The 19,589-nt window shown below is 42.4% G+C and overlaps 1 protein-coding gene across 2 annotated transcripts in view; it reads left to right on the top strand.

Annotated features, from left to right (window-relative positions):
* LOC143766693 (uncharacterized) overlaps positions 1 to 15,875 on the top strand; it is a 57,343-nt gene extending 41,468 nt beyond the window's left edge. For both annotated transcript variants that reach the window (XM_077254553.1, XM_077254552.1), the window contains exon 7: positions 12,437 to 15,875. In XM_077254553.1, coding sequence (XP_077110668.1) covers positions 12,437 to 13,638 — 1,202 coding nt within the window. In that variant the 3' untranslated portion in view covers positions 13,639 to 15,875. The remainder of the gene's footprint in view (positions 1 to 12,436) is intronic.
* Positions 15,876 to 19,589: the final 3,714 nt, after the last annotated feature.

Raw genomic sequence — 19,589 nt, 5'->3', positions numbered from 1 at the left:
CACGAGGCCTCGATTAAAATGCTGACACTTAAAACAGCCTTCCTAATTGCCATAACCTCAGCTCGCAGGGTAGGGGATATCCAGGCACTTTCCAGGCTTCCCCCATATACAGAGATCCTGTCTGACAGAGTAGTCCTTAGACCAGACCCAGCGTATCTACCAAAGGTAGCAACAAGGTTTCATAGGTCGCAGGAAATAGTTTTACCATCTTTTGTTCCTAATCCATCCAATCCTAAAGAGCAGGAGCTTCATACGCTAGACGTTAGGAGATCTCTCCTACAGTATATTTCAGTCACCAATAGTTGGAAGAAGGATGAGGCACTGCTTCTTTCCTTCCAAGGTCCAAACAAAGGATGTAGAGTGTCAAAATATTTACTGGCTAGATGGATTAGGGAAACTATTTCTATGGCTTATACAGCGGGTGGGGGACCAGCTCCGCAGAATCTAAAGGCACATTCCACCCGAGCCATGGCGTCATCCTGGGCAGAAAGATCTGGAGTGTCGGTGGAACAAATATGTAAGGCGGCCACTTGGTCATCCCCTTCCACGTTCTTTAAGCACTATCGGTTGGATTTGGGGTCCTCCTCTGATCTCACCTTCGGGTTAAGGGTGCTGCAGGCTATAGTCCCTCCCTAAGGTAGCTTACATCTCTGTAAATCTCTCGTAGTGCTGTCATGGGAGTCCGAATAAAGCATTAAGCTACTTACGGGTAGCGGCATTTTTCGGAGGCCCATAACAGCACCCTTAGTTCCCTCCCTATTTCAGGTGGGGGTTGCACTTCCTAATTTGTATATAGTGTGAAGTATGTAGATTTCACGTATGGTGTCTAGCTACAATTTAATAAAATATTTTTCGTTTTCAAAATGTATATAATGTATGTTTGTATGCCACTAACCGCGGTAGTCCTCTCAAGGCTCTGAAATACAACTGATGCATGGGAGAGGTGCCGCCCTTTTGTATCTGTAGGTTTCCTGTTCCTTAAGGGCGGATCCCCTCTCTCGTAGTGCTGTCATAAGCCTCCGAAAAATGCCGCTACCCGTAAGTAGCTTAATGCTTTTTTGCCGCAAATAAACGCATGCGTTTTTTTGCTGCAAAAAAAGCCGCTAGAAATGACTACATGTTGCATTTCTGTAAATGCCGAAAACGCGTCAAAACGCACGCTAAAAAAACGCATGCGTGTTTTTAAGTATAGGAAAAAAAACGCATGCGTTTTTTAGCGCTAAAACGCTGCAGATCAAAACGCAAGTGTGAAACCAGCCTAATAGCGGTGGGTGAATCGCGATTTCACCCGCCGCTATTGCGGGCACATGTCAGCTGTTCAAAACAGCTGACATGTCCCGGCTTTGATGAGGGCTCACCGCGGAGCCCTGCATCAAAGCAGGGGAGCTGACATCGGACGTACTATACCGTCCGAGGTCAGAAAGGGGTTAAATGTGCAGTGAGGCCAAGTGTGATTTTCTGTACAATAACAACAGAGTTTCCCTTTATCCTGATTTTACAATTACTTAAAAACCGACTAACTTCAGACAGGATTGTGATAAACTACATAATAATTAGTGCACCTGCGCCATGATGTATCTCTAAGTTGTGCGTGGCTGATGGCTGTAATATACAGTGGGTACGGAAAGTAGCGTAGAGAAAGTATTAGCGCCCCCATTTCAGGAGAGATTACTGCACAATCTGAATTCCTTAGGATTGAAAACATAATGTAATTTATGACATGGAGTGAATCCATGAAACCAGGGCTAGAGCCATGCCAACACATCTCCCGCAGGCGTGAATAAATGTACAGTGGGTACTGAAAGTATTCAGACCCCTTTACATTTTCACTCTGTTTCATTGTAGCCATTTGGTAAATTCAAAAAATTCATTTTTTTCCCAATAATGTATATTCTGCACCCCATCTTGACTGAAAAAAACAGGAATGTAGTAATTTTTGCAAATTTTTAAAAAAAGAAAAACAAATATCACATGGTCTTAAGTATTCAGACCCTTTGCTCAGTATTGAGTAGAGACACCTTTAGAACTAGTACAGCCATGAGTCTTCTTGGGAATGATGCAAGTTTTTCACACATGGATTTGGGGATCCTCGGCCATTCTTCCTTGCAGATCCTCTCCAGTTTGGTCAGGTGGGATGGTGAACGTTGGTGGACAGCCATTTTCAGGTCTTTCCAGAGATGCTCAATTGGGTCTAGGTAAGGGCTCTGGCTAAGCCAGTCAAGAATGGTCACAGAGGTGTTCTGAAGCCACTCCTCTGTTATTTTAGCTGTGTGCTTAGGGTCATTGTCTTGTTGGAAGGTGAACCTTCGGCCAAGTCTGAGCTCCAGAGCACTCTGGAAGTGGTTTTCATCCAGGATATCTCTGTACTTGCCCGCATTCATGTTTCCTTCAATGACAACCAGTCGTCCTGTCCCTACAGCTGAAAAACTCCCCCATAGCATGATGCTGCCACCATCATGTTTCACTGTTGGGATTGTATTGGGCAGGTAATGAGCAGTGCCTGACTTTCTCCACACATACCGACCAGAGAATCTTATTTGTCATAGTCTGGGAGTCCTTCATGTGTTTTTTAGCAAACTCTTGCTCCAGGGCCACTCTGCCATAAAGGCCCGACTGGTGGAGGGCTGCAGTGATAGTTGACTTTGTGGAACTTTCTCCCATCTCCCTACTGCATCTGTGGAGCTCAGCCACACTGAACTTGGGGTTCTTCTTTACCTCTCTCACCAAGGCTCTTCTCCCACGATTGCACAATTTGGCAGACGGCCAGGTTTAGGAAGACTTGTGATGGTCCCAAACTTCTTCCATTTAAAGATTATGGAGGCCACTGTGCTCTTAGGAACCTTGAGTACTGCAGAAATTCTGTTGTAATCTTGGCCAGATCTGTGCCTTGCCACAATTCTGTCTCAGCTCCTTGGCCAGTTCCTTTGACCTCATGATTCTCATTTGGTCTGACATGCACTGTGAGCTGTGAGGTCTTATATAGACAGGTGTGTGCCTTTCCAAACCAATTCCTATCAGTTTAACCCCTTACTGACATCGGGCGTAATGGTACGCCTATGTCAGACTTCCTCCCTTTGATGTGGGCTACGGCGGTGAGCCCACATCTTTGCGGGGACATGTCAGCTGTTTTGAACAGCTGACATGTGCCCGCAGTAGCCACGGGTGGAATCGAGATCCACCCACGGCTATTAACCAGTTAAATGCCGCTGTCAAACTCTGAAGCGGCATTTAAATTTCGCTTCTGGCAATCGCAAAGGAAATACGCATACTGGTGACAACTCGTCAGGTGAGGTGATCGTGGGTCACTGGTGTGTTGGCATGACAATCTGAGGTCTCCTGGAAACCTCTATGGTTATTAGTGACGGCTTCCTGTGAGCGCCACCCAGTGGTCGGCGCTCAAAGCAAGTGAGTAAATCCGCTACATAGAGATGACCTGAACATCGCCTCTATGTAGCAGAGCTGATCGGGTTGAGGCAGCTTCTAGTCTCCTATGGAGACTATTGAAGCATGCCAAAAGTAAAACAAAAAAAGTTTTTAAAAATATAAAAATTAAAATCAGCCCCCTTTCGCCCATTCAAAATAAAACAATAAAAATAAAATCAAACATACCCATATTTGGCGCCGCTGCGTTCAGAATCGCCTGATCTATAAAAAAAAAGGATTAATCTGATTGCTAAACGACATAGCGAGAAAAAAAGTCAAAACGCCAGAATTATGTTTTTTTGGTCGCCGCGACATTGCATTAAAATGCAACAATGGGCGATCAAAAGAATGTATCTGCACCAACATGGTGTCATTAAAAACGTCAGCTCGGCACACAAAAAAAAAAAGCCCTCACCCAACCCGAGATCACGAAAAATGAGACACTACGGGTATCGGAAAATGGTGCAAATTTTATTTTTTAACAAAGTTTTTTTTTTTTTTTTTTTTTTTTTTTTTTTCAAAACATAGATAAAAAAAGAACCTAGACATGTTTGGTGTCTATGAACTCGTAATGACCTGGAGAATCATAATGGTAGGTCAGTTTAGTGAATGTAGCAAAAAAGCCAAATAAATGACAAGTGTGAGATTGCACTTTTATTTTTTAAATTTCACCGCACTTGGAATTTTTTCCCGTTTTCTAGTACACAACATGGTAAATTCAATGGTGTCATTCAAAAGTACAACTCGTCTCGCAAAAACAAGTCTTCACATGGCCATATTGATGGAAAAATAAAAAAGTTATGTCTATGAGAAGAAGGGGAGTGAACAACGAAAAAGCAAAACTGAAAAAGGCTTTGGGGGTTAATTAAACACAGCTGGCCTCCAATGAAGGCGTAGAACCATCTCAAGGAGGATCACAAGGAAATGGACAGCATGGGACTTATATATGAGTGTCTGAGCAAAGGGTCTGAATACTTATGACCATGTGATACTTCAGTTTTTCTTTTATAATAAATTTGCAAAAATTTCTACATTTCTGTTTTTTTCAGTCAAGATGGGGTGCAGAGTGTACATTAAGGAGAAAAATGAACTTTTTTGAATTTACCAAATGGCTGCAATGAAACAAAGAGTGAAAAATGTAAAGGGGTCTGAATACTTTCTGTACCCACTGTACATTTATTCACGCCTGCAGGAGATGTGTTGGCATGGCTCGAGCCCTGGTTTCATGGATTCACTCCATGTCATAAATTCCATTATGTTTTCAATCCTAAATACTGTATATACTCGAGTATAAGCCGAGAATTTCAGCCCATTTTTTTAGGCTGAAATTGCCCCTCTCGGCTTATACTCGAGTCATTCCCAGGGTCGGCAGGGGAGGTGGAGTGGCAGCTGTCTAAGCATACTCACCTGCTCCTGGCACGGTGTCCCTGGTCGCCCCGGCTCCGGCAGCTTCTTCCTGCAGTGAGCGGTCACATGGTACCGCTTATTACAGTAATGAATATGGACCCGACTCCACTCCCATAGGGGTGGAGCCGCATATTCATTACTGTAATGAGCGGTACCATGTGACCGCTCACTACAGGAAGAAGCTGCCGGCGTCAAGGAAGCAGGGACCGCGCCAGGAGCAGGTGAGTATAAGCAGTGTGCGATATTCACCTGCTCCCCGTTCCACCGTCGCCAGCCGCCACTACTTTCCCCGTCCACTGCATTGATGCTCCGGTCAGAGGGCGCGGTGACGCTATTAGTGTGCGCCGCCCTCTGTCTGAGCAGTCAGTGCAGTGGACGGGGAACGTAGCGGCGGCTGGCAGCGGTGGAACGCGGAGCAGGTGAATATAGGAAGTGCCGGGGGCCAGAGCGACGAGAGGTGAGTATGTAATTTTTTTTTGTTTTTTATTGCAGCAACAGCATATGGGGCAAATGACTTTATGGGGCATCTTATGGGGCCATAATCAGCATTTGTGGAGCATTACATGGGGCAAATGACTGTATGGAGCATCTTATGGGGCCAAAATCAGCATTTGTGGAGCATTATATGGGGCAAATGAATGTATGGAGCATCTTATGGGGCCATAATCAGCATTTGTGGAGCATTATATGGGGAAAATGACTTTATGGAGCATCTTATGGGGCCAAAATCAGCATTTGTGGAGCATTATATGGGGCAAATGAATGTATGGAGCATCTTATGGGGCCATAATCAGCATTTGTGGAGCATTATATGGGGCAAATGACTGTATGGAGCATCTTATGGGGCCATAATCGGCATTGGTGCAGCATTATATGGGGCGTATTTTGTATGGAGCATCTTATGGGGCCCATCATGAACTGTATGGAGCATTATATGGGGCTCCTAAATCAATATGGATATTCAAAAACACTTAACCTACTGATGTCTCAATTAATTTTACTTTTATTGGTATCTATTTTTATTTTTGACATTTACCGGTAGCTGCTGCATTTTCCACCCTAGGCTTATACTCGAGTCATTCAGTTTTCCCAGTTTTTTGTGGCAAAATTAGGGGTCTCGGCTTATACTCGAGTATATACGTTAATTCGGATTGTGCAGTAATCTCTCCTGAAATGGGGGCGCTAATACTTTCTCTACTCTTCTGGTCAGGACTCATAGTAGCTCCAGTAGTCCACCATAAATGAGTGCAACTCCGGTATAGTGTTGGAGTTCTCCCCTCATACATATGTTGTTGTTGAGGATGTAACTTTTCATTCTGCATGATAGTTTGATTGTGGTGGGATTTGCCTGCCTCACTTATCTGAGTCTGTAACTCTCTGGTAGTGTTTAGAAAAAGGTTTCAGTTACCAAATACCTGAGATCTAAATGTAAGATCCCTCAGCTCTGCACTATTATAAAAAGTTCTATTTAAATGTCTAATATTTCTTCTTGACATTTATCTGACAGAAAATATTGGTCCTTACGATAGTTTATATTGCTTAGAGCTACCACGTCCCATACTCCAATTACTCCAGAGAAGTTTCACCATTACTCATTTTTTTTTCCCTGAGGATGATTGTTCAGCTTGATCATTTCAGTAGATGTGTAATTGTCTATAGTCACAATTTTGCCCATTACCCTTTAACTTCTTTAACCCCTCTACATGGATTTGGACTTACACAGAGACCCCTAGGCTTGAAGCCCAGTGTTACCTACTGTTCTGTGGAGTAAGATGGGAAGAAGAATAGACAGATAACCGTGTCAGAACCTAGAGGCCAGAGAAAATAATAACTCAGGAGACATAGGAGTAGTCAGTAAACAGGCCGGGGTCACAACAGGAAACAAATACACAAGCCGGGAGCTGAGCACAGAGGACTGAACTAGAGGAGATCAAGGCTGTTTCTGGCAGATTCCGGCAACATGCTTCAAGTTGTAGTAAGGTGTGGTCCTTTTGAAGTCCAACTCTGATTGTCCAAGGAGTTGGCAATCTCAGACGGACATATTGCATGTGCTTTGGCATTGTCCCAGATTGTCCTCCTATTGGATTGTAGTGTCGAACTGCATTGGAGTGGTGTATGGGCACGTTATTCCTAGGGATCCATTGATATGTATATTAGGGTATGTGGAGGAAATATTAACTGACAATACGACTAAAATTGTAATTGCAAGATTATCGTTTGCTGCAAGGAAACTGATTGCAAAATATTGGGTTAGGGAGGAGCCTCCGTCCAGACGTGAATTCATTGCTCAAACTAACCACATAACTGAGCTTGAGAAAACATTTACACCAGGAGGGACAAGCTAAATTTCTTCCATAAATTATGACATCCGTGGTTGGATAGGATTAATTAACCCCTTTCTGACATCGGACGTACTATCCCGTCGAGGTGGGGTGGGCCCCCATGACCACGGACGGGATAGTACGTCCAGCGCGATCGGCGGCGCTCACGGGGGGAGCGCGGCCGGGTGTCAGCTGCCTATCGCAGCTGACATCCGGCACTATGTGCCAGGAGCGGTCACGGACCGCTCCCGGCACATTAGCCCCCGGCACACCGCGATCAAACATGATCGCGATGTGCTGGCGGTGCAGGGAAGCACCGCGCAGGGAGGGGGCTCCCTGCGGGCTTCCCTGAGACCCCCGCAGCAACGCGATGTGATCGCGTTGCTGCGAGGGTCTTACCTCCCTCCCTGCCTGCTCCAGACCCGGATCCAAGATGGCCGCGGATCCGGGTCCTGCAGGGAGGGAGGTGGCTTCACAGAAGCCTGCTCAGAGCAGGCACTGTGAAGCAGCCTGCCCTTCTCTCAGATCGGTGATCTGTCAGAGTGCTATGCAAACTGGCAGATCACCGATCTGTATTGTCCCCCCCTGGGGCAAAGTAAAAAAGTAAAAAAAAAAAATTTCCAAATGTGTAAAAAAAAATAAAAAAAAATATTCCAAAATAATGAAAAAAAAATATATATATTATTCCCATAAATACATTTCTTTATCTAAATAATAAAAAAAAAAACAATAAAAGTACACATATTTAGTATCGCCGCGTCCGTAACGACCCGACCTATAAAACTGGCCCACTAGTTAACCCCTTCAGTAAACACCGTAAGGAAAAAAAAAAAACGAGGCAAAAAACAACGCTTTATTATCATACCGCTGAACAAAAAGTGGAATAACACGCGATCAAAAAGACAGATATAAATAACCATGGTACCGCTGAAAGCGTCATCTTGTCCCGCAAATAACGAGCCGCCATACAGCATGATCAGCAAAAAAATAAAAAAGTTATAGTCCTGAGAATAAAGCGATGCAAAAATAATTATTTTTTCCATAAAATAGTTTTTATCGTATAAAAGCGCCAAAACATAAAAAAATAATATAAATGAGGTATCGCTGTAATCGTACTGACCCGAAGAATATAACTGCTTTATCAATTTTACCAAACGCGGAATGGTATAAACGCCTCCCCCAAAAGAAATTCATGAATAGCTGGTTTTTGGTCATTCTGCCTCACAAAAATCGGAATAAAAAGCGATCAAAAAATGTGACGTGCCCAAAAATGTTACCAATAAAAACGTCAACTCGTCCCGCAAAAAACAAGACCTCACATGACTCTGTGGACCAAAATATGGAAAATTTATAGCTCTCAAAATGTAGTAACGCAAAAAATATTTTTTGCAATAAAAAGCGTCTTTCAGTGTGTGACGGCTGCCAATCATAAAAATCCGCTAAAAAACTCGCTATAAAAGTAAATCAAACCCCCTTCATCACCCCCTTAGTTAGGGAAAAATAAAAAAAATGTATTTATTTCCATTTTCCCATTAGGGCTAGGGCTAGGGTTAGGGCTAGGGTTAGGGTTAGGTCTAGGGTTAGGGCTAGGGTTAGGGTTAGGGTTGGGGCTAGGGTTAGGGCTAAGGTTAGGGCTAGGTCTAGGGTTAGGGCTAGGGTTGGGGCTAGGGTTAGGGCTAGGGCTAGGGTTAGGGCAAGGGTTGGGGCTAGGGTTAAGGCTACAGTTAGGGTTGGGGCTAAAGTTAGGGTTAGGGTTGGGGCTAAAGTTACGGTTAGGGTTTAGATTACATTTACGGTTGGGAATTGGGTTGAGATTAGGGTTAGGGGTGTGTCAGGGTTAGAGGTGTGGTTAGGGTTACTGTTGGGATTAGGGTTAGGGGTGTGTTTGGATTAGGGTTTCAGTTATAATTGGGAGTTTTCCACTGTTTCGGCACATCAGGGGCTCTCCAAACGCGACATGGCGTTCGATCTCAATTCCAGCCAATTCTGCGTTGAAAAAGTAAAACAGTGCTCCTTCCCTTCCGAGCTCTCCCGTGTGCCCAAACAGGGGTTTACCCCAACATATGGGGTATCAGCGTACTCAGGACAAATAGGACAACAACCTTTGGGGTCCAATTTCTCCTGTTACCCCTGGGAAAATACAAAACTGGGGGCTAAAAAATAATTTTTGTGGGAAAAAAAAAGATTTTTTATTTTCACGGCTCTGCGTTATAAACTGTAGTGAAACACTTGGGGGTTCAAAGTTCTTACAACACATCTAGATAAGTTCCTTGGGGGGTCTAGTTTCCAAAATGGGGTCACTTGTGTGGGGCTTCTACTGTTTAGGTACATTAGGGGCTCTGCAAACGCAATGTGACGCCTGCAGACCATTCCATCTAAGTCTGCATTCCAAATGGCGCTCCTTCCCTTCCGAGCCCTTCCATGCGTCCAAACGGTGGTTCCCCCCCACATATGGGGTATCAGCGCACTGAGGACAAATTGGACAACAACTTTTGGGGTCCAATTTCTCCTGTTACCCTCGGGAAAATACAAAACTGGGGGCTAAAAAATAATTTTAATGGGAAAAAATTGTTGTTTTATTTTTACGGCTCTGCATTATAAACTTCTGTGAAGCCCTTGGTGGGTCAAAGCGCTCACCACACATCTAGATAAGTTCCTTAGGGGGTCTACTTTCCAACATGGTGTCACTTGTGGGGGGTTTCTACTGTTTAGGTACATTAGGGGCTCTGCAAACGCAATGTGACGCCTGCAGACCATTCCATCTAAGTCTGCATTTCAAATGGCGCTCCTTCCTTTCTGAGCCCTCCCATGCGCCCAAACAGTGGTTCTCCCCACATATGGTGTATCATCGCACTCAGGACAACTTGGACAACAAATTTTGGGGTCCAATTTCTCCTGCTACCCTCGGGAAAATACAAAACTGGGGGCTAAAAAAATAATTTTTGTGGGAAAAAATGTTTGTTTTATTTTTACGGCTCTGCATTATAAACTTCTGTGAAGCCCTTGGTGGGTCAAAGCGCTCAAAACACATCTAGATAAGTTCCTTAGGGGGTCTACTTTCCAAAATGGTGTCACTTGTGGGGGGTTTCAATGTTTAGGCACATCAGTGGCTCTCCAAACGCAACATGGCGTCCCATCTCAATTCCTGTCAATTTTGCATTGAAAAGTCAAATGGCGATCCTTCCCTTCCGAGGTCTCCCATGCGCCCAAACAGTGGTTTACCCCCACATATGGGGTATCAGCGTACTCAGGACAAATTGTACAACAACTTTTGGGGTCCAATTTCTTCTCTTACCCTTGGGAAAATAAAAAATTGGGGGTGAAAACATAATTTTTGTGAAAAAATATGATTTTTTATTTTTACGGTTCTGCATTATAAACTTCTGTGAAGCACTTGGTGGGTCAAAGTGCTCACCACACCTCTAGATAAGTTCCTTAGGGGGTCTACTTTCCAAAATGGTGTCACTTGTGGGGGGTTTCAATGTTTAGGCACATCAGGGGCTCCCCAAACGCAACATGGCGTCCCATCTCAATTCCTGTCAATTTTGCATTGAAAAGTCAAATGGCGCTCCTTCGCTTCCGAGCTCTGTCATGCGCCCAAACAGTGGTTTACCCCCACATATGGGGTATCGGCGTACTCAGGACAAATTGTACAACAACTTTTGGGGTCCATTTTCTCCTGTTACCCTTGGTAAAATAAAACAAATTGGAGCTGAAGTAAATTTTTTGTGAAAAAAAGTTAAATGTTCATTTTTATTTAAACATTCCAAAAATTCCTGTGAAGCACCAGAAGGGTTAATAAACTTCTTGAATATGGTTTTGAGCACCTTGAGGGGTGCAGTTTTTAGAATGGTGTCACACTTGGGTATTTTCTATCATATAGACCCCTCAAAATGACTTCAAATGAGATGTGGTCCATAAAAAAAAATGGTGTTGTAAAAATGAGAAATTGCTGGTCAAATTTTAACCCTTATAACTCCCTAACAAAAAAAAATTTTGGTTCCAAAATTGTGCTGATGTAAAGTAGACATGTGGGAAATGTTACTTATTAAGTATTTTGCGTGACATATGTCTGTGATTTAATTGCATAAAAATTCAAAGTTGGAAAATTGCGAAATTTTTAAAATTTTCGCCAAATTTCCGTTTTTTTCACAAATAAACGCAGGTACTATCACAGAATTTTTACCACTATCATGAAGTACAATATGTCACGAGAAAACAATGTCAGAATCACTGGGATCCGTTGAAGCGTTCCAGAGTTATAACCTCATAAAGGGACAGTGGTCAGAATTGTAAAAATTGGCCCGGTCATTAACGTGCAAACCACCCTTGGGGGTGAAGGGGTTAATGTTATACCAGTATATACTATTATACAGTACAACTTATGGTAAACTGGAATTCTGTTTGATATTGTCAACTATGGACGAATTATTGTTTGCTCCTGATATGGTCTCCATCGGGGGGTTAATTTACTGTAAAACATAAAATGAGTATGAATGAGCATGTGATCTGTTGTAAATCTCGTTATTGTTAATACAAATTTATCTGATTAAAAAATGTTTGGTGCTTTCCAATTGGCTAAAACAGGGAGCAGATTACTGCAGCTGAATACACACACACCCATACTGCCAGACTGGATGGTACTACAGATACCAGGCACCCTAATCTTAGTGGCTGGGAAGAGCCTGCACCGCCAAGAGCTTCTGGTTCCAACCCCACCTCTGTTACCAGCATCGCCTGCAGAATTAGTAAGCCGCGTCTGGTGTCCGAAGCAGACATTGCAGGAGCAGATCGCAGAGGAGATGGGGCACACCATTTGCAGAATCCCTAATATGACAAAATTGCAGAAAACCAGATCTGATGAAATCCTTATAAAGTGACTCCATTTTGTAAATTATAACCCTCAATAAATTAATCTATAGAAATAGTGACTATTTTGACTGCACTGCAGTTTCCAGATGTTAGCACGCGCAGTGGATTATGGAAAGTGAAAATTGCAAATATCCCAAGTTATTACCCAACACATAGTGCCCAGATTGTGCTCCAGGAGATACACATGCCGTAAAATAAGTGGTTTCTTCTCACTATAGTAATGCCAAAAGCATGGATGCTTAATGTGGTTTTGAGCACAGTCTAGTAAACTGTAAACTGTCATTGTCTTGGTGAATAATTCAATAATTTTGCATAACTTGCCATCTTTACAGACCGTTTAAGTAGAAATGTTCAAAAATATAGAATTCAAGGATATTTTATTCTAAAATAATAATTGGTTTTATTCTTGGCAGATGACCGTACCAGGAGATCAGCAGGACAGCCGACATCTTCAATGTTTAAATCAGATAATCTTGAGATCCCACAGGATACAAGTGAAGTGAATGCCATTACTCCAAATATACCATCATCCCTTCACAGCAAAGATCTGTCATCTGATCATTTGGAACAGGTCCTGTCTTCTGATTCATTACATAGTACTAATGAAAATCAAAGTCACAAAATAAGCATTAAAAATCGAACTGCTCCTAAAGCAATGAAGACATTTTCAGAATATGGAAATAGTTTTCCCCTAGAAAAGTCATTTCTCAAGCAACAAAAACTTTGCAAAGCAGACAATAGATTTTCTTGTTCCAAGTGTGGGAGATGTTTTAACCAGAAATCAGATTTTGTCATTCACCAGAGAATTCACACAGGGAAGAAGCCATTTTCATGTTCAGAATGTGGGAAATGTTTTCTAGATAAATCAGGTCTTATCAAACATCATAGATCTCACACAGGGGAGAAGCCTTTTTCCTGTTCAGAATGTGGGAAATGTTTTCTAGATAAATCATGTCTTATCAGACACCATAGATCTCACACAGGGGAGAAGCCTTTTTCCTGTTCAGAATGTGGGAAATGTTTTACCAGGAAAGTGAATCTTGCTATCCACCAGAAAACTCACACAGGAGAGAAGCCTTTTTCCTGTTCAGAATGTGGGAAATGTTTTAACCACAAACAAAATCTTGTTAACCACCAGAAAACCCACACAGGGGAGAAGCCTTTTTCCTGTTCAGAATGTGGGAAATGTTTTCACCAGAAATCAAATCTTGTTAGCCACCAGAAAACCCACACAAGAGAGAAGCCTTTTTCCTGTTCAGAATGTGGGAAATGTTTTAACCACAAACAAAATCTTGTTAGCCATCAGAAAACCCACACAGGGGAGAAGCCTTTTTCATGTTCAGAATGTGGGAAATGTTTTAACAGGAAAGCAAATCTTGATAGCCACCAGAAAACCCACACAGGGGAGAAGCCTTTTTTCTGTTCAGAGTGTGGGAAATATTTTAACCAGAAATCAGATTTGGTTAGGCACCAGAGAATTCACACAGGGCAGACGCCTTTTTCCTGTTCAGAATGTGGAAAATATTTTAACCAGAAATCAGATTTGGTTAGGCACCAGAGAATTCACACGGGGAGAAGCCTTTCTCATTGTCAGAATGTGGAAAATATTTTGTGAGGAAATCACACCTTGTTAGACACCAGAGACTCCACACAGGGCAGAAGCCTTTTCCTGTTCAGAATGCGGAAAACGTTTTGTGAAGAAATCACAACTTGTTAAACAACATAGAATCCACACAGGGGAGAAGCCCCTCCAGCATTGGAGGTAACTATAAATATTTTTATTTTAACCCCTTAACATCCAATGATGGATAGAATCCTCCCACATGACCGCTGGTCGCTAATGGGTTGGCATAACAACCCGGGGTCAGCAGGAGACTCCTGTGGTTGTCATAGCCGTATAGCTATGAGCATCGCCCAGGCTCATGGCAAGTGAGTATATCTGCTGCATAGAGCAGGGCTGCAGCCATGCTCTATGTAGCAGAAGCAATCAGACAAGTGCTGCTTCTAGTCTCCCATGGGGACTATTGGAGCAGATAGATAGTAAAAAAAATGTTTTTGAAAATACTAAAAAATACAAAAATATAAAAGTTTAAATCACCCCCTCTCGCCTCATTCAAAAAAAACAAAAAAAAACAAATATACACACATTTGGGATCACTGCATTCAGAATCACCCGCTCTATCAATATATAAAAAGAAGTTATCCAATCAGTAAACGGTCTGGCGAGAAAAAAAATTGAAACGCCAGAATTATGTTTTTTTGGTCGCTGCAACATTGCAATCAAATGCAAAAAAATGCATTAACTGGCAATCAAAAGATCGTATCTACACCAAAATGGTATAAATAAAAACATCAGACCGGTGCACAAAAAATAAGCCCTCATCCAGCCCCAGGTCCCGAGAAATGGAGACGCTATGGGTCTCGGAAAATGGCAACATTTTTTTTTTCTTTTTTACAATCTTTGGATTTTTTATTTTTTTTCACCACTTAAATAAAAAAGTTTAGTGTCTGTGACCTGGAGAATCATAATGTCAGGTCAGTTTTGGATTTTTTTCCCATTTTCCCGTACATGATATGGTAAAATCAATGATACCTTTCAAAAGTACAATTTGTCCTGCAAAAAACAAGCCCTCACATGGCCATATTGACGAAAAAATAAAAAAGCTATGGCTGTGTGAAGAAGGGGAGCAAAAAATGGAAACACAAAAACGGAAATAACCCTGGTTCTTAAGGGGTTAAATAAGTAAAAAATCATGAGGAATAAGAAGGGGTTGTCCTAGTAGTGGACAACCCTTTTAAACATCAAAAATCCCACACAGATAGCAGTCATTATTAGCGATGAGCGAGCACTAAAATACTTCAGTGCTCGATATTTGATTCAACAGGTTGCATGCTCAGCAGACTTTTCCAGGAAGATTGAGGGGGCAGGAAAATTGCTGAAATGGATGAAAACTGTGCTAAATTGGAATGAGAACAGCATGGGGAAGATGGCTGGATGCATCTCTGACTCTCAGGTCTCTTTTGGGATCAATGTCGGAGTATTACGCCACTTTTTTTCCAAATAAAAACATTCGTTCTTGTACAGTATATAAGGCAATTTAAAAAAAGAAAAAGCTTCCTTCACCCCTTAGTTTGTGTTTACACGTAGCCTCTTTGCTGCATTTTTCCATTTTCTCATTGATTTCAATGGTGAAAAAAGCATTCACTGTAAATGTAATTTTAACATTTTAATACCTTATCTGGACATGTGGTGTGTGACATAGTGAGACACATCCTGTTTAATTTATGAAGGGACTCTGAAAATCAGAAATCCTATGCGGACAATGCAAGAACTTCCAAAAATTAGAAGGAAGAAGAACTCTGATACTCCCTGTATTAGACATAAAGGAGGGTCTCATAAACATTCTTTTAAAATTGTTAGGAAGTGGGACTTCTAGACTCGTGAAGTCTATGCACTAAGTGCAAGGTCTAGCAAAAATTTAAATGAGGGTATGATGACACATATTATTTTAATTAACCAGATGTCTATTTTCAGTAAGCCAGGAGGAATAGACTGTTATCTATATGACGACTTTTGAATTTTTGCAATTGTTCTTCAGTTGGTCAAAAACCATACGCTGTTGTCATGAGTCTTAAACGTTGATTTTGTATCATTTTAAATGGCTAATGTTTGCCTCTTAGGGTACCGTCACACATTGCCATTTTGATCGCTACGACGGCACGATCCGTGACGTCGCAGCGATCGTATGATTATCGCTCCAGCGTCGTAGACTGCGGTCACACGTTGCAATCACGGCGCTGGAGCGATGCCGAAGTCCCCGGGTAACCAGGGTAAACATCGGGTTACTAAGCGCAGGGCCGCGCTTAGTAACCCGATGTTTACCGTGGTTACCAGCGTAAACGTAAAAAAAACAAACAGTACATACTCACATTCCGGTGTCTGTCCTCCGGCGTCTCAGCTTCTCTGCACTGTGTAAGCAGCAGAGCCGGACAGCACAGCGGTGACGTCAGACGTCACCGCTGTGCTCGCTTTCTGGCTGGCCGGCGCTCACAGTGCAGAGAAGCTAAGACGCCGGAGGACAGACACCGGAATGTGAGTATGTACTGTTTTTTTTTTTTTTACGTTTACGCTGGTAACCACGGTAAACATCGGGTTACTAAGCGCGGCCCTGCGCTTAGTTACCCGATGTTTACCCTGGTTACAAGCGAACACATCGCTGGATCGCTGTCACACACAACGATCCAGCGATGTCAGCGGGTGATCAAGCGACGAAAGAAAGTTCCATACGATCTGCTACGACGTACGATTCTCAGCAGGATCCCTGATCGCTGCTGCGTGTCAGACACTGCGATATCGTAACGATATCGCTAGAACGTCACGAATCGTACCGTCGTAGCGATCAAAATGGCACTGTGTGACGGTACCCTAACATCAGTACCTACAACTTATTGTCTGCTTTCTTTGCAAGACACTGATGCAGGGTCATTGAACAATGGATGTTTGCTTTATTTATTGAATGACCATTGTGTGGGTCCTGTGGCTTGTTGACTTACAAAACAAAGGAATAAGAACTATGCAAATAGATTAAATGGTGAAATGATACCAGTTAACCTCATCACGTCTTCCTCTTGACCTCTGCATGCTGGCTTGAAAGACAACAGTTGTGAGCTATATTAGTGGGATACTGCCTATAATAATATACATCCAGATAGCCAAGAGATCCAAAGAACCAGAGACTCTTTACATTTACCACAGCTAGGAACACTTTACAGGATAGCTGCCAGATCGTGGCTCTATCACGAGTGACACAGATCTGACATTCTACTGGATGCCAGCCAGGCCTCGGCTGAAAGAATATACATCTGCTTCATTGACAATCACTGAACCCCTGAATGCATTTGGGGTAGTCAGGATTTGGACCCACCGGTCACCGGAGCCCCGTGGATACATTTGTGAAAGCCAGGAATGGGACTCACCGGTCACGTGGCTCCATGGAGATGTTCGGAGAAGCCAGGTTGTGACCTTCCCGACACCTGGCCTTGTACATCAATGGACTGTCGGCTAACTCAGGTTGTCGTTACCTCCTCTCTGTCCAAGGGAGATGTCGAGGTAGTTGGCCCTGGAAGCTCTGAAGCCACAGCTGCTCTTATCTCAGCAAGTCAGTGGGTGAGACTGTAATTTGCACCATCTTGGGTATTTTGCTGGTCCTGTTCTATGTGTTATTTAGAAGTATAAAATGAAAATAGTGGTGCAAGTGTTAAGGTTTTATCTGCAGCGAATAAGACAATTACCGGAAAACTAAAGTATTATGAATATTTGCGCTGATACACCTTGGTAAAATTGAAAATTGACTGGTGAACAGTGTGAGCTAGCTTTGGGCCTTGTACTTGGTCACACCAGTCAGTACAAAGAGGACCCATAAGATAGTATAACATATAGAATGATATGTGGGCAGTGTGGATAAAGGTGGGTAGGGACAAGGATTAAAATGCTGTAGACCTTGTGCCTATTCACACTAGTTTAATTGTAAAAGTTAGTTGTGCATATAAATGCTGGTAGGTACTGTTAGATAAAAGGGCTGTATTCATTAACCCCTATTTCCACAATAAAAGGTTATGCAATTATACACAATAAAGAAAAATGTAAATATATAGACCAGAGCAATAAGTGTCATACAAAATCTGGAAATATTGACAGGAACTCCTAATTACATGCAAAATTCGAAAAACTACTATCTACAAAATACAGAAAAGCATTTATTAAATAAATAACACCGATAATGTAAAATCTGACCAGAGAATTCAAGTTCTTAAGGCTAATAAGCTGTATAATGAAGTACCGTATACGGTATGTATGTCTTAAAAAACCTCTAGTCAGATCAATTAGCCCAATATTAATCCTCACCCATATTGGTCGCAGTGTGGAAGAGGGGCTGGCAGTACGTTTCCAGACTGCGACCATTATGTATGAGGATCAATCTTAGACTCATTTATCTGACTAGCGGTTTTTTAAGACATACATATACTTCATTATAAGGCTTACTAGCCTTAAGAACTTGAATCCTCTGGTCGGACTTTACTTTATCAGTGTGGTTTTCTGGACTCTTTACCTGTGTCCTTCTTGCTTTTGAGACCCATATGATGGTTATATGTATCTAATTGTACTTTTGTAACTTTTACTTTATTATGTGACATTGCTATTTAATAAATGCTTTTTTGAATTTTGTAGACAGTAGTTTTGACTCCATATTTTTCGAATTTCACAATAAAGAACAATGCATATTCATTATGCTGCACAGAGTGTATAAAAGGTAGATGTTGGTACGGTAAAAGCAGTATTAGTCTGACTGCTACCGTATAGAATATGGCTCAGTCTCAGCACTGAAGGATCAGATGTCTTCCTTGGATTGTTGCCTACCAGGCAATTGCACAAGAGAAATAGTGGAGAGCTGCCCCGGCCAGTGCCAGCAAATCTCTGTTCAGTATCTTCTAAGATCAGCGGTGGGTCCCGTCACAGTGCCTCGGTGCTGCGCCTCGATACTGCGATCATTGTGGCTAGTGCAGGTTCCGATGACACTTCTCAGTTCCTGTGTACTCCACGTGCCGGTAAGGCAATTGCTGCGGCTGGAGCAGGGCCTGTGTGATGTGTTAAACCATGTGATGTCCGCGTGACTTGAAAGAGGTATGGAACGTAGTAATGACCATTCAAACCAATGCATTTCGGAAAACAGGCCACCCTTTCTCTAAACATTTTGTTGAAAAACATGTGGGTCTGACACAGGATATGGTGACTTGAAACATCTACCTTTAAAAGACCCCGTGCATCATAATGAATATGTATTGTTCTTTATTGTGTATAATTGCATAACTTTTTCTTGTGGAAATAGGGGTTAATGAATACAGCCCTTTTATCTAACAGTACCTACCAGTATTTATATGCATGAACAACTAACTGGGCATCTTTCACAATTAAACTAGTGTGAATAGGCACAAGGTCTACAGTATTTTAATCCTGTTCACTTCCCCCCTTTATCCACACTGCCCACAGATCATTCTATATGTTATACTATCTTATGGGTCATCTTTGTACTGATTAGTGTGAACAGGTACGAGGCCCAAAGCTAGCTCTACAAGGCCCAAAGCTAGCTCACACTGTTCACCAGTCATTTTTCAATTTTACCTAGGTGCATCAGCGCGAATATTCATAATACTTATCTATGTGTTATTTGCCTGTTTTGTGGTTCAATAAAGAATTGCCACATTGTTTTATCCTCATCCTGTGTTGTCTGAGTAGTATTATGCACACGATAAAAAGAGCGGGCATTCAGTGGCATGAGCTCTGGTCCATGCGATTTCGGCCAGCGGACTAGAGCACTCGCTGACCCCAATGTCTCCACAGAGGGACTGCAACACACTATGGAAGACTGTGAGGGACAAAGTAAATATCTCTCCGCTCCTGAAATGTGCCCCCACCCTTGGCATTCATTCCCCAGGATCATTGTTTACCTTTAATTAACTCAAGCTCTTTGAAGCTCTTGACACAATGGTGTGAAATCTTCTGCAGAT

The sequence above is a fragment of the Ranitomeya variabilis genome, chromosome 4, assembly GCF_051348905.1.
Source record: "Ranitomeya variabilis isolate aRanVar5 chromosome 4, aRanVar5.hap1, whole genome shotgun sequence".
In the NCBI taxonomy this organism is placed as follows: domain Eukaryota; kingdom Metazoa; phylum Chordata; class Amphibia; order Anura; family Dendrobatidae; genus Ranitomeya; species Ranitomeya variabilis.
This window is presented reverse-complemented; position numbering and strand designations above follow the sequence as displayed.